General features: G+C 43.5%; 1 protein-coding gene and 1 pseudogene across 2 annotated transcripts; both read left to right on the forward strand.

Moving 5' to 3' along the window:
- Nucleotides 1–794: 794 nt before the first annotated feature.
- Nucleotides 795–1,486, forward strand: LOC107276069 (uncharacterized; annotated as a pseudogene).
- An 807-nt stretch (nt 1,487–2,293) lies between these two features.
- LOC4346382 (uncharacterized) lies at nt 2,294–9,336 on the forward strand. 2 transcript variants are annotated; one of them, XM_015795915.3, is made up of 7 exons: nt 2,294–2,356; nt 2,438–2,786; nt 6,604–6,726; nt 7,552–7,731; nt 7,804–7,885; nt 8,715–8,779; nt 8,867–9,336. In XM_015795915.3, exons 2-7 carry the CDS (start codon nt 2,490–2,492, stop codon nt 9,155–9,157), a joined length of 1,038 nt encoding a protein of 345 aa, XP_015651401.1. In that variant the 5' UTR covers nt 2,294–2,356; nt 2,438–2,489; the 3' UTR covers nt 9,158–9,336. The 2 variants fall into 2 exon arrangements, with proteins under 2 accessions (XP_015651401.1, XP_015651402.1); XM_015795916.3 differs by having other exon boundaries at nt 2,441–2,786.
- The last annotated feature ends 4,929 nt before the right edge of the window (nt 9,337–14,265 follow it).

The raw sequence follows: 14,265 nt of genomic DNA on the forward strand, positions 1-14,265 counted from the left end.
TGCGACACTACTACATGATATATTTCCCTGGACACCGCACCCTTTTGTTTCCATGCGGTCTGTAAGTAGAACCGCATGGAAAAATAAGGGGACAGGCGCCGGGCTGTCGCCCGCACAGGAAAACACAGTATCCCGCGTGGGCGGCTTAAGCCAACCGCACCCGAATTTTCACCCGCACGGGCCCACCGCTTTTATCCGCGCCCACACACATCTCCCCCTCCGCCCGCTCCTCTCCTCCCACCTTCTTCTCCCCCACTCCACTCCTCTCCTCCCAGTCTCCTCTCCTCTCCTCTTTTCCCCTCTCTCCCAGCCGGCGGCGCGACAGCATGCGGCGGCGCGCAGCCCCTCCCTCCCTCTCCCTTGACTGCGGGTGGGAAGAAGGGCGGTGAGAGCCAGCGGCGGTGGACGACCACGGCGGACCCTCCCCTCCGTCCCCTTGCAGATCCGGTAGAGGGGGCGGTAGATCCGGCGGCGTGTAGATCCGGCGGAGGGGGCGGCGGATCCAGCGGCGCGCGGCCCCTCCCCTCCCTCCCCTTGCAGATCCGGCGGAAGGGAGGCATGGGGGCCTGGCGGAGTGGCGGCATGCGTCAGTGGCCGGCGTGGAGGTGGGGCAACGGCGTCGGCGACCGGCGAATCTCTCTCCTTCTCCTTCTCTCTTTGTTATTTGTGATTCTTTGTGATTTGTGAGATGCGTTTTTGGAGTTCATTTGTTGCTGTGAGATGTGTTCTTGTGATGCGAGAGTTCATTTGTTGATGTGAGATGCGTTCTTGTGATGTGAAATCATTGTGTGTCGATGTGCGACTACGGATCGGCGCCGGCGACCAGAATGGAGGTTGTCCTCTGCATCGGCAATGATGACGATGACCTCGCCCTCATCGACGTCACCTACCCCAAGCGTGACGTGGACAACATGCAGTGGTTCCGGGAAATCACGCTGCTATACCGTGGCCACCGCCTCTTCGCACCCTTCGTCCTCGGCCTCATCGTGCTCTGTGGCCACGCACCGCCCAACAATTGGTGCCCATGGGGACGAGAAGGGCGTGCGCGGCCATCCTCAGGACCCCGGCACCCCGATCCGCTACGTCGTGATCTACATCAGCGGCTCCCATGCCTTGTGTACCAGCCCGACTGCAACCAGTCCAAGTACACCGTCAGCGTGCTTCATTTCCACAAGGACGGTGGAAGGATGGCGCGGCTCCTCGCATTCCTGCACAACAGGCGTGTCACGGTGGCCTGCGTCGGTGCGCGCGATGTGATGGAGAAGCTCGCAGACGAGTGGGAATTGGACGTGGCATGGCCGGCGGAGTTGACGAATCTGTTTTCGTGCACGCGTTCGGCAAGGTGGCCGGGGTGGACGCGGTGAGGCCGCCCAAGGAGCTGGAACCGGATAAGGAGGAGATAAAGAAGAGCGTGTTGTCACTAGCAAATATCCAACTTTTAAGAGTGTCATCCCAAAAGTTACTCTGTGTAGTGTCCTACAGCTAATTAAAACCGTGAAGTCACGATATCCTATAGCAAAATTTGCCTATTTGGTTTTGTTACACAGAGGATCTCCTTATCTTCACAATGTTCAGCTCATGTTTTATGAAGGGAGCAATATTTTTCAACTCCACGCATTTTCTTCACATATCAATGCACGGGTATATTCATATAGTTCTTTCATTTTTTTAGGCTATCTACTTAGAAATATATATCCCGCAAATATAAAGAAGATTAATGGTCAAGAACAACACGACTTTGATCAAACTTCAAACACCCACTATCATCCGTCATCCGTGCAACGCACGGGCATTATGCTAGTATATTGAAAAAAAAAACAGAGAACCAACAAGCACATTGCACACATGTAACACTACAATAATCAAATCCCCATTGCAATGCTCAAAATCACAATTTTGGGTAAAAAGGTTCTAGGATTACCCTCTGGTATAGGCCCGGTTTGGCAGCGGTGTTACAGCGCTGTGCTGCAGTTTAGGGCTAGTTCATTAGCTTTAGCAGGCAAGCAGTAGCGGGCTGCGAAGCTGCGCTGCAACACGTAGCCGAACACACCCATACATATTCTACTAATTTAAATAAAAAAAAAGAATGAAGAAATATACCTTGCTCTTTGATTTTTCCGAGAAATCTTACTAAAAATGACTTCAAACCAAATGGATCTGAGATCGAAAGGTGAGATGGGAGAGTGAATTGGCTCGGGCTCGGACTTAGAGAAGGGCGGTGAATGGGTGTGGGACCCGCGCAGCTAAGTCCTACTGCAACAGCTAAGTCCCCGTCTCCTCGCCAGTTCTGTTCAGCCGCAGATCTCCATCCCGCCAGCAGCGGCGCCGGCATCCTGCTTCCACCGCGTCCTCGCAGGTGAGCAGAGCACTGGTTCCCACATCCTCAAAATCTCTCTCTTTCTCTTTGTCTTAACCTTAATTTGCTTCACTTGTGTAGTAGTAGATAGATCTATTTGCCTGGCTCTCAGGGAAGAGGGTAGGAGTGTGGCATGTCAGGGATCCTCGCGTGGGCGGCCGACGTGGTCGGCGGGGCCGGCGCCGCCAACGACGACGAAGCTGATGACGCTCGGGCGGTGGCGTCCGCGGCCATGACCCCGGAGCAGCGCCTCCGTGCCGCTGACCTGGATGCCAAGGCAGCATCGCTGCGGCGCTCGATCCACGACCTCCGCCTCCGGGTGCCCCCGCCTCATGTGGCGCAGCGCCTGCCGCACCTCCATGCTCATTCCCTCGCGTCCTCAGCCGCCCTCGCGCTCCAGCTCAATGCCCACTCCTCCACCAAGGAACAGGTAAACCGTCGTTTCTTTTTTTTTCTTTTGCCTTCTTATTAATTCATTCAGTAATTCTCTACTATGTAATCTTCAACATCAGAGTTAATCTTGTATATGAAATACAATCATATGTGAAATTACGATATTTTGAACTAATTTATCTCGAAATGCACTTGACAAAGTATAAAATTAACTCATGTTGAAGAATGCATCGTTCATCCCTCCTAGGGACAACATGATCTTTTTGCATGGGCTAACAAAGAGCAATGGATGGAACCCTTACAGTGATGGCATCTCTGAATGGGACAAACTGTCTCGTACGATGCCATTCCCTGGAAGTTACATCCGTTGATGGCATTTCCTTGAATAGTGCGCTTGTCAATGACATTTGTTTGATTTTCTCTTTGAACTATGGGGATAACTTCACCCCTCCAACACACACATTTCCATTACTAGAAAATGCACTTAAGCATTTCCATCTAATAACAGACTCCTGAAAGACACATAGCCTTAAGCACTTCCAAAGGGCAAAGGGGGAGCAACAGTAGATGACATAAAACAGTGACTCTTAGACGCTGCCAACACAAAATGAAACTTATGATATAAAAAGAACCACATTTAATTCAGCAATCAAGCTCCTGCAATTATTCCAGCCGAGCCGGTTGCTATCTCCACCCATACCTCAAGCTGAAGACTTCAGCAGCCACTTGCTTTGGCAGCCTGCCACCCTTCCGCATTGCAGCTGACTTGCGTTTCCCTGCAATATCTGCAATGACGACCAATATGAGACCAAATGATACATTCAATACAATATCTCACAAGGTCAGTTTGTCATGGGCTTTGGGCCGGGAGTCCTAGGCACAATGGGAACGGTATCCCCACCCCTCATGATAAGTGCGTAGCTCAGTTTGATAGAGTCACGGTCTGTTAGGATTAGGTTAAGTAGTCCTCCATGTATATAAGGAGGGATCCTATCTCAGGTCAGTTAGGCATTAGATCAAGATTTATCTTAGTGCCCATCGGCCCTGCCTTCTCGGTGCAACGGAGAGCGTCGCGTCATTTAGGTCCAGGGCCATTCCCAGTTCTTTCCTCTGTTATAACCAAATCTATTTCTCTTCACCCTATTTCATCCCTAATAATCCTAGCACGTGACAGTTGGCATGATATTTTTAAAACATGATGTGTTCCCTGTTTTCCATAATGACTAAAGAACAGCTATCCAAGCGGCAACTAATTTCTGCATTTTTTTATTGAACTGTGACAACCAAGATCCAAATAAATCACTCAAAGTATCAGGTCCGTTACATTCCATGTGAATCTTGCTAGGGGACACTTCAGAAATAGACAGTAGTGCAAAATTAGCATTAGTTATCATCTCTTTTCCATACAATGCTCTAATACCCTTGGTCAGGATACTCTTTTCTAGAATTTAACCACATAACCACTTTAATTTGTAAATGTAATTTGAACTTCCAATGTTTGTCGGAGAGTAAGTTGTGTTCGCTATAGTTTTAGTTCTTTGTAAAAAAAAAGATAGTAAAGTGGCCATTTTTAGTTAATAATCAAACTAATTTATCTTTCTGGTTATTCAATAGAATGGTCTGACATAACACTTGCAAGTTTCTGCCATAAAATTGGCCCTTCACCATAAAGAGCCCTCCTAAATGTAAAGAGTTTCCATCCTGCATTCATAACCTTTGCAATGGTAACAATCTTATTAAAAGATATAGCATATAGTAGAGAGAAAGTTTGCTTCAGCGATCTTCCGCCAAACCATTTGTCCTCCCCAAAACTGTCAGTATATATTTCATGTGTTCCTTGTTTTAAGGGTTGCATGTACCTCTCAAGTTCCAAATCAATTATTTCATGATTTATTTGATTATTTTACTTCACCTTATTTCATTTTTGGTGTGATCTTGAACATCTTAAGGTTTCCAATTTTTAGGACAACAATTCCTGCTATGCAAATAAAAAAAACTAAGGACAATATAACAAAAAATGAATCGATAGATTGACAAGTCACACAAGGGATAATCAGGTTCAAGTATTTAAACTTGTTGAGCTTAAATACTTGAACCACAAGAACACATAAGTTATGCAAGAAAATAATAGGTCTAGTGTGAACTATATCTTGACAGGTTGTGTCATTGAAAACTATTCTAGACACAACGTAGAAAATTCTTGGAAAATTTATGAGGGGGAAGGGAAAATTTTGCCAAGGGTTTGTGGCTAAGCAGGGCATGTGATGGTCACTTGGGAGCTGGTCACACTGAGTGGGCTCACATGATAACTATGCTTAAGGCCAAAGCTTGTTGGCACAGCAGTAGAACTGAATTTTTTTGTTCTCAAAATGAGTTTTGATGTGGGATTGAAACGGTTGGAAAGAGCACTACTCAAGTTTTCCAAAGTGTTGAAGAATTTCTCAACCGGATTCTGTATTTAAAAGTTACACATGCTTGAAGCCATTGCTGTCACTGGACTACTAGAGGGCAAACTAAGATTCCTGAAACCCAAAGTTATGTGGTGTCCTTTCTTGGACAGTACCATGCCATTCTATTACACCTAATCACATATAAACTTGCAGTTCCATCTTTAGGTACCAACTGGTTCTTTTTCTTGAATACAGTAGCAACTGATTCTAGAAATGTACTGATTCAACCATAGAAACGATTTGCCTCATAAATTGACGGTTTAGGTGTTGTGTGAGTATCCATGGTAGAGTTCTCATCAAGCAGGTGTACGGCACAATTTGGAGAGTGCACCATGTGGTGGTATAAGTTAGGAGGCCCAATTATTGATCTCTAGAACTGAAACTTAGTGTGCATGCTAGTGCTAATAGACATCAAGTGCTGGCCTGTTCTTCTCAACCTATTGGGCTGCACATACATGAACCATCCCGTGTTGCAATGCGAACGTTTGGTTGCATGCATGTTCTTGCTTGGATACATGAAGCTGATTATTTTACATGGTATTCGTGGTCAAGCTGGGCATGTCAAAAATTTTTCAGGAACAGAAAAGTAAAAAAGACTCATGAGATCATTGAAAACTAAAAGATGCGCAACGCTGTGTAAAAGGACTAAACTTTTGCCATAATCTCATGCATGTTGTTTAATGAGCTTATGCAAGGAATTCTCTTCGTGGTGTCTATCTGGTCAGGCTGGGTATGTCAAAACTGATGCTATCAAGGGTAATAACTACAAAAATTCCAATACAAGCAGTTGTCCTTTGTAATGTGCTGAGGCTAAGTGGCCACCATTGATTTGTATCTGGAGCGGCACGATGTGATGGTTTTGTTGCTATTCTTGCATATGATAGTTGTGTATAAATATATGTCCACTGTTTTCAGGATCACCATCCCAGGTAGGATTATTTTTTCTTTTCACAGGATCAGATCTTATATCAAATTATATAAACAGTTCTAATTGTATTTTTAAAACACATAGGACTTGATTAGTTCATTGCCTTAAGAAATTTAGGTAGAGCTTATTTTCGTTAGCAAACAAAATACCCTTATTTTACCACTTAGCGGTATTTGGTAGCAAACGACATATCTTCCCCATCTGTACCTTACCAAATTTAGTTTTGGTAGGTTGGTCCATTTTCTACTTTTTAGTTAACTAGAATTATGTTCATACTTTTTTGATGTTTAATCACGTATGTGAATATCAATGCATTTGTTCATATTACATCAAATAATCTTATTATATGGACCTTGTCTAAGTGTTATTTTTTCCGAAATTAATCATTTTATTGTCCAATTACTCTGAGTAACACAGCCTGGCATATTCTGCATTTCTTATGGACTTCTGTAATACAATTCGCAGATTTTTTGTAGGCACTGCAGAGAGAGATAACACTTCAAGAAGAAAATGCAGCTTATGAGAAAGCTATATCAAATTGTCGGCAGAAAATTCAGGAAAAGCAGATGGAGGTTACTCTGCTTCGGAGTAATTTGAAGGTACATTATTCATAGTTGTATCAACAAGGTAGTTCTACACTTGCATCATCATCATCATCATCATCTCTCTCTCTTATCCTTCTCATGGTTTCCTCGCCTGATGTTCCTAAGCACATTATATCCCTACTGGTGGCACATTGACTAGGGAGAGGATCACCTTTCTTTAAGCGATTGGCATTAGGGAGGATATATGAGATATGTGGAGTTAATTGAATTATGAAAGAACTACATGTACATTATGCGCTGCAATCAACTGATACAATTGGAGAAAAGATTTCTATTGAAGGAATGTGGGTTGTTTCTTTCTGTACTAGACAAATACATACGTGTTCCATCTGGATTAAGCATATCATAAATTCTGAAATTCAGAAGTTGCACATATTTTTTTTATTGAAAATCAATCCCCACATAAGTCTGTTACGAACCACCTATACAAATAATATAATTATCTGGAGAAGTCGTCACGTGTTGGATAGCAGACTTGTCACCACCATCATCACTAGTTTCTTTTGTATTAGTAAAAGAGATTTTCATTCTTTTGAACAACTGAAGGCTTTACATGTATATTGTTTATTTTTTATCTCCACCTGGCTACTGTGCACGTCTATCTAAGTAGTAATGTTGAATACGCACGGTAAACAGGAAGGCAGGCATAGTCTTCACAAAAGAAAATGGTTTGTCTCATAATGCGTGAGACTTAAGTTGTGATCTGTGCTCTCCAACTGAGCTATATCCTTACATTTTTTTTGAACATATCGTTTTCTTTTCCTACCAGAAATGTGCAGGAACTTGCACAATAACTTAGTAGAAAAATGATGTTTGCAGGAAATGGAAATTTCAGAGCAGGATTTGAAGGCACAGCTGGACAATGCTCAGAATGAGCAATATGCTTCTCAAAATAAAGCATCAGCTGCTGCTTCTGACAATACTGGAAATGCTTTGATGGAAGCTGAATCATTGATTAATCTCAAGTCTAATGACTTGAAAGAGAAGAATGAAGAGCTGGTATGATACAAACATAGAATCATTTCTCAATCTAAAACAGTTAGTAGGTTTATAACCAGATCTTCATAACAGAAATTGTTGGAAAGTAGTGTGCGAGTGCTGGAGATGGAGTGGTCCGTAGTTGAAGGGGAATCCTTGAAGAATCCGACTCCTGGTAAATTTTGATTGTTTTTGTTAAGATAAACATTTTAAATTTTTGTTGTCTTATTTACTTCATCATTAGTTGAAGAGAAACACGAGTTGTCTAAATTAATGACTATGCAGCCTTCCATGCCTTCTTTTTTTGGAATACCACATTGAGCTACATCCTACATGTATACACTATACCCTACCAAATGATTTACCAAACGGAGCATAGATAATTTCAATGTTGTGCCATATACATAGAAATACATTTGTGTTGTGAACTGTGTGGATTCTTGAGCTATATGTGTACCCTACAAAAATGATCGTACCAAGAGTAGCATGGATATTTTTTACGTTTTGTGTAATAAATACTTTTGTGGTCACAGCATGGAATTTTGATGAGTTAGATCTGGAGTGATAAAGGCCCTCCTGGATACAGGGCCAAGGGGTAAATTTGAAATTGACTTAGAAGTGGTTGTTGGAGGCTTTGAGCTCTGACATATGCTAATAGATCTTCTGTTGACGTACATTAAATTTAACATATACTCCGTCTGTCCCTAAATATTTGACGCCGTTGACTTTTTAAAACATGTTTGACCGTTTGTCTTATTCAAAAACTTTTGTTAATATTATTCAAAAACTTGAGTAGTAGTAGTATATTTAACAATGAATCAAATGATAGGAAAAGAATTAATAATTACTTAAAATTTTTGAATAAGACGAACGGTTAAACATATTTAAAAAAAGTTAACGGCGTCAAATATTTAGGGATGGAGGGAGAATAGTTTATTTATTTATTTTTGTTTCACGTTCTGTATATTTCAGTCCCTCAGTAACCCTTTCTGTCACGTATGCAGCCCAGAGGGAAAAGGTCCTGGAGAAACAATTACATAGCCTCATTGAGCAGCTGACAGCTAAGCAAGTCAGTTCTAATTTTAGCCTATAAACTTCAATATGCTTTTTGTCACTTGTAATTCCTATTAACCACAATTTTTCTTTTGTTTGGTAGGCTCAAGCTGAAGGCCTAATCGTGGATGTTCATGCCAAAGAAAAGGAATTGGAAAGGTTGAATAATTTACATAAAAATCTTCAAAGTCGTAACAATGATGGTAGTGTAGCACGAAATCCATTCAGGGCTGTGCATGAAGATTCTGATGCCAAAGCTGTTCGGCGACCCTATCAATTTGGTCTTAGAACCGAAGGGCTGAAAAGGTTGATGATTCTTAGGTCTGCTTTTGTTCTCTATATTTTGGTACTTCATATTGTTGTTTTCATAAAGCTCTCGGTTTCAAAGCAGTAAGAAACTTTTGTTCCCATATAAAGAGGAACTATGTTTCTGATATTAACGTGTGACTATTTTCCTATGTATTTAGTTCTAAAAATGTTTATCCCCATACAAAGGATCTTTGTTTCTACTATCAAACATGCAAGTACTTGCAGGATGTATAAATCAAGAAGCGTCGTAGCCTCTTCCAGCTTCGTTTTGTTTTTGTTTATTTTGTTTGCAAGGCACCTGCAATCCTGGAAATAAAACACAACAATAGGGTCTCCTGAGAGACGACACTGGCTCCAAGAGTGCATCTTATTGGAAGATTAATTGGGAGGAGAATAAATGGGATTAACCATGAGTACATGACCTCTAATCATCCCATTCATGGTACACAATTGCTCTTTCCATCAGATTTTATGATGGAATATGAAGGTGAATCCTATGCGCAAGGCGCGGAAGGGGATCCGCTCTCATCCACGAAGCTGAGACGTACAAGCCTAAGAGGATGAACAACTCTCTTGAGAGTTCGATTCCACGCGTGAAGGATTGCTCGTGATGCATCAAAGACGCGCCGTGTCTCCGACGCGCTAGCAGCCAACACCGTTGCGGGTAGGGCGATCAGGTTGGGCCAGCAAATCCTATTTTCAAATTTGAATGAACGGCTAACATAATAGAGATGATGTGACTTAATGGGAATACTTAAGGCCTGAGTTTGGGAGTGAGGGTAACTGAGCATCGTTTAGCGCATAATTAATTAAGTATTAGCTAATTTTTTTCTTAAAAGTAAATTAATATGATTTTTCTTAAGCAACTTTTGTATAGGAACTTTTTGCAAAAAACGCACCATTTAGCAGTTTGAAAAGCGTGTGCGCGGAAAACAAGAGTAGAGAATGTGAACAGCCATGGCTGAACACAGCCTTAGGCAGGGGTGTAAAGTTTTGGCGTGTCACATCAGATATACGGATACACATTTAAAGTATTAAACGTAGTCTAATAACAAAACAAATTACAAAATCCGCCTGTAAACCGCGAGACGGATTTATTAAGCCTAATTAATCCGTCATTAGCAAATGTTTACTGTAGCACCAAATTGTCAAATCATGGCACAATTAGACTTAAAAGATTCATCTCGCATTTTATACGCAATCTGCGTAATTAGTTATTTTTTTTATATTTAATACTCCATGCATGTGTCCAAACATTCGATGTGACAGGGTGTAAAATTTTGCCAGGGGATCTAAACAGGCCCTTATATAACATTTATATAGTATTTACAGATAAGTTGTCTATCCTTGCATGACACTGGGCAGGGGCGACACGGGTGGTGGCCACTGCCGGCGCGCCAACTCCGCCTCACCGCCACAAGGACGGCGGCAGCAGGGCCTCCTTCTCCCCCAAGGTCGCGGGTTCGGAGCCCACGACCCCGGCCAGCTCCTGGGACGGCGTCAGGCGTTGGGCGAAGAGCGCGATGGCCTGGCTGCCGGCGTCGAAGGTGATGGCATCGGCAGCTGGGTGGACCGGGTGGCGATGGCGAGGCGGCGACACTGGTCTGACGCCCTCCCAGCCAGATCCGACACCCTGTCGTCCGGATCCGGCCTCCCCGGCGCGGGAGGCCAGCCTCCCGTGCTGGCGGCGACGGCGAGGCGCCGGGGTACAGCGGCGTGGTGGCGGTGGCACCGCGACGCTGGGTCTGGCACCCCTCGCCAGATCTCGCCCACCTTGTCCGGTTCCGGCCTCCCTGGTGCGGGAGGCCAACCCCGTGGGCCGGCAGCGCGCGCGTGGAGGATGCGGCGCAAACGTGGAGGCAGCGGGGCGACGGTGGAGGTCGGTGAGACAGCGGGACGTGGCTATGGAGGTGACGGTGCAGACATATGAGACGAGAGCTTGGCGGGAGGGTGTGACGACGCGATGACGATGGCGGCCACGCCCATGTGGTGCCTTTGGCGGAAGGAGGAGACGACGGCGGGGATGGAAGAAGCTGGGTGCTGGTTGGGAACAACGTCGGTTGAACGGCGGGAACGACGAGGAGGCCGAAGGTGGCAGGCAGTGCAAGGAGGTGTGGCCGGCGGCAAAGGCTAGCTCGGCACGAGGAGGCGTGGCTGGTAGCGGAGGCCAGGTCGGCGCGCGGAGCCGTGGCCGACAGCAAAGGCCGATACGGTGCGGAGGCTAGCCGGCGGGGGGCGTCGGTGCAGCGGTGTGCGCGCTGACAGAAGATTGATGGTGGTGGAGCACTGGTGCGTCAGCTGCAGACAAGCAGGCGGCGGGTGAAAACTTAGCCCGGTCTTGGCCGGGACGGCAACAACGACGCTTTCGAGCGTCGGTCTCCCTCTTGAGGGTGCTGTTGTGCATCCCATCTCCTCTCATGGGGCTGTCGGGTGAAAACCTAGTCTCGGTTCTTTTTGAGACCTCGACGGACGTCAGCGGCGATGGTTTCGTCGCTCCTCTCCGTAGAGACGTCGTCTTGGCAACCCCCTTGCTAAATTCCTCCGAGACTTCCGGTGCAAACTCACTCTAGACTTTGTTCCTCTTGTATCGGCACCTTAGCTTATGCAATTTTCTATATGGGAAACAATTTGACTAAAATTTTCCAGATTCCATAAATATTTCGTGTCATGTTTTTGGTGTTTTTTTTCTAAAAAAAAATCTGCGACTTTGGATTTCCTTGAAGTCGACACATCTTTACCCAATCCTGAAAATTGACCCACTCCTACTTCCATACCTTAAAGAGAACAACTTGAGATCAAGACATGCATCAGACTTTAATTTGCACATGAGGCTACACTCCTCCAAAAGCGTGCTAGCTCCCCTGAAAAACATGCAGAAAAAAATACATTTGTTCTCAGAAGTAGCTTCCCGCACAAATTTTTTTCTGTTATACTCGGTGACATTTCAATGGAAGTGAAAGCGGGCATGGATGTTCTAAGTCGTTTTAGATGAGTATTCTCTCCATTTCTGTCGACACCCTGTTTAATGTCCAGCAGGTCATAAAGATTAATTGGCTTGTGTGTGTAACTCATATATTGCTGCGGTTCCATGTAAAGTAAAAAAAAAATTGCCAGCTTCATGCACCAAAATATACTAAATCAAACATCTTCTTTGGATCAAATGTCATTTTGCAACAAAATCGTGTGCACCACATATACAGGAGGAACAAGACAGTACAAACATTCAGTTTTCAAGGGTTCCTGTTGGCGGTACGACATGAGGCCCTTCGACCAAACCTGCCAAAACCATGTAACCAGTGAGGGCTCAAGCCCGAGACATCAAGTTCGTTGGGGCGAAGCCTCCACGGCGAAGACGGCGAAGGGAGGAGAATCGCGCTGGTACCTCGCAAGGATAAAGGCAGGCGAAGACTATAAGGCGAAGAGTGTATAACGAAGGAGGGTGACTTCGCCATAGCAAGTTTGGCTTCGGGGAGGCCCAGGAGGCCTCTTACGCCCGGTGGCCATTGGGCCAACATTCGCCAAATGGCCCATCAGAAGCCCATATACCTCAATTACACTGTATACCCATGTAAATGTTCCTTTCATAAGGGCAACCATGTAAATTTCCCTGTATAACCTAAACCCTAGTAGCAAGGACCTGTAATGGGGATATAAATAGCCCCCTAGGGCCAGGGGGAGAGCCCAAGAAAAATTCTCAATTTAATATACTTTACTGTTTTCCAACCACTGTTGAGTAATCACGTCTTTCGACGTATGCGGTTGTCGTTTCGACAACAGTTCCCTTTGTGATTCCATAGGTAAATTGCCATATTGATTGTCAGTTATAATAATATTGCAAACTTACTATGTGGCTTGTTTCCTCTTCATGTGCCAAACGTAGTACACATGTCAATGATAGAATGGTAGTAAAACACAAACATATTCATCACTCAGCAATATTAGCAAGTTAACTCCCAAAAATGACATGGCAAAAAGTTACTGGTAATACTATACATGATAAGATATTGGAGGCAAACAGTTCAGCACAAACATATTATTCATCACTCATCTCCAAGTTCTCCTAATACATGTCAATTTCAAAACGTTTTGATGTTTGCAGTTGAGAGCTACTTCCTCCGTCCCGAAAAACATGTCGTTTTGAGATTCCCAAGCCAAATATCTTGATGTAAAAAAGACCAAATTGCCCCTACCTATTTGATGTGGTTGTCATTTCATCAGCAGGGATGTCCCACACCATCCGCTTGCTATGGTTGTTCTAGCAATCCAACTTCTATATCAAGAATGACACTATAACGGCACTTTCTATGGGACACTTCCGAGAACATAGAACGAAACGTTTAGTGGGACGGAGGAAGTAACATAAGAACATTCCACTAAATACAGAAATAAGATCATATTATTCAATGTAGAAACGGGTCTCTAATATCACTTGCAATTAGTACAATGGATTCAATTGATTCCCTAAATTTTTAGTACAAGCGTGCAGGAAAGAGACATCAAGGTGGTGCGAAGAGACCCAAAGTCACATCCACTCCATAGTTATACATTGACAATGGCCAGAACTATCCCAACAAACAAGGAATGGACAAACATAATCTGATTTCCTTGTGTGCTACTGAAAATTTACCTAATTCCTTCTCTATCCTTAAGTTTTGTTCATTCCCTTATATACCCTCGAATTTTAGCTTGGATCTCTTCCATACCCTTTCGGCTAGATGGCCTTTAGTTGACCGTTAGATTCATATGCAAAAATTCATCTTGCCCTTTGGTATGAAAAAAATATAAACTAGATGAATACCCTGTCGCGTTGTTGTGGAAAATTAAGTTGTATAATATGTATAAATAAGATGTAATTTGATTATCAAAACTAAAACAGTTTTGAGACTAAAAATAATTGAGATGGTATGTTTTTAAGAGAGAAGAAAGAAGAGACAATTTGGACCATAGATTTATCATCCAAAGACTAGCAATAATTGGGGTGATGTGGCTTAATGAGAGAAGAGAGAAATAACATTAACTACACTTAGTGGGGATGAACTATATACTTATAAGTATATAGGATATATGGAGTATATTGTTGAGTGTAGAAATTTATTGAAAGAGATTATTATAATTATAAGTTTGTTATATGAGATATTATTTTAAAAAAATCATTTTTATATGACATAGAAAATATTTTTTAATTATTAACAA

This window comes from Oryza sativa, chromosome 9 (assembly GCF_034140825.1).
Source record: "Oryza sativa Japonica Group chromosome 9, ASM3414082v1".
NCBI lineage: Eukaryota > Viridiplantae > Streptophyta > Magnoliopsida > Poales > Poaceae > Oryza > Oryza sativa.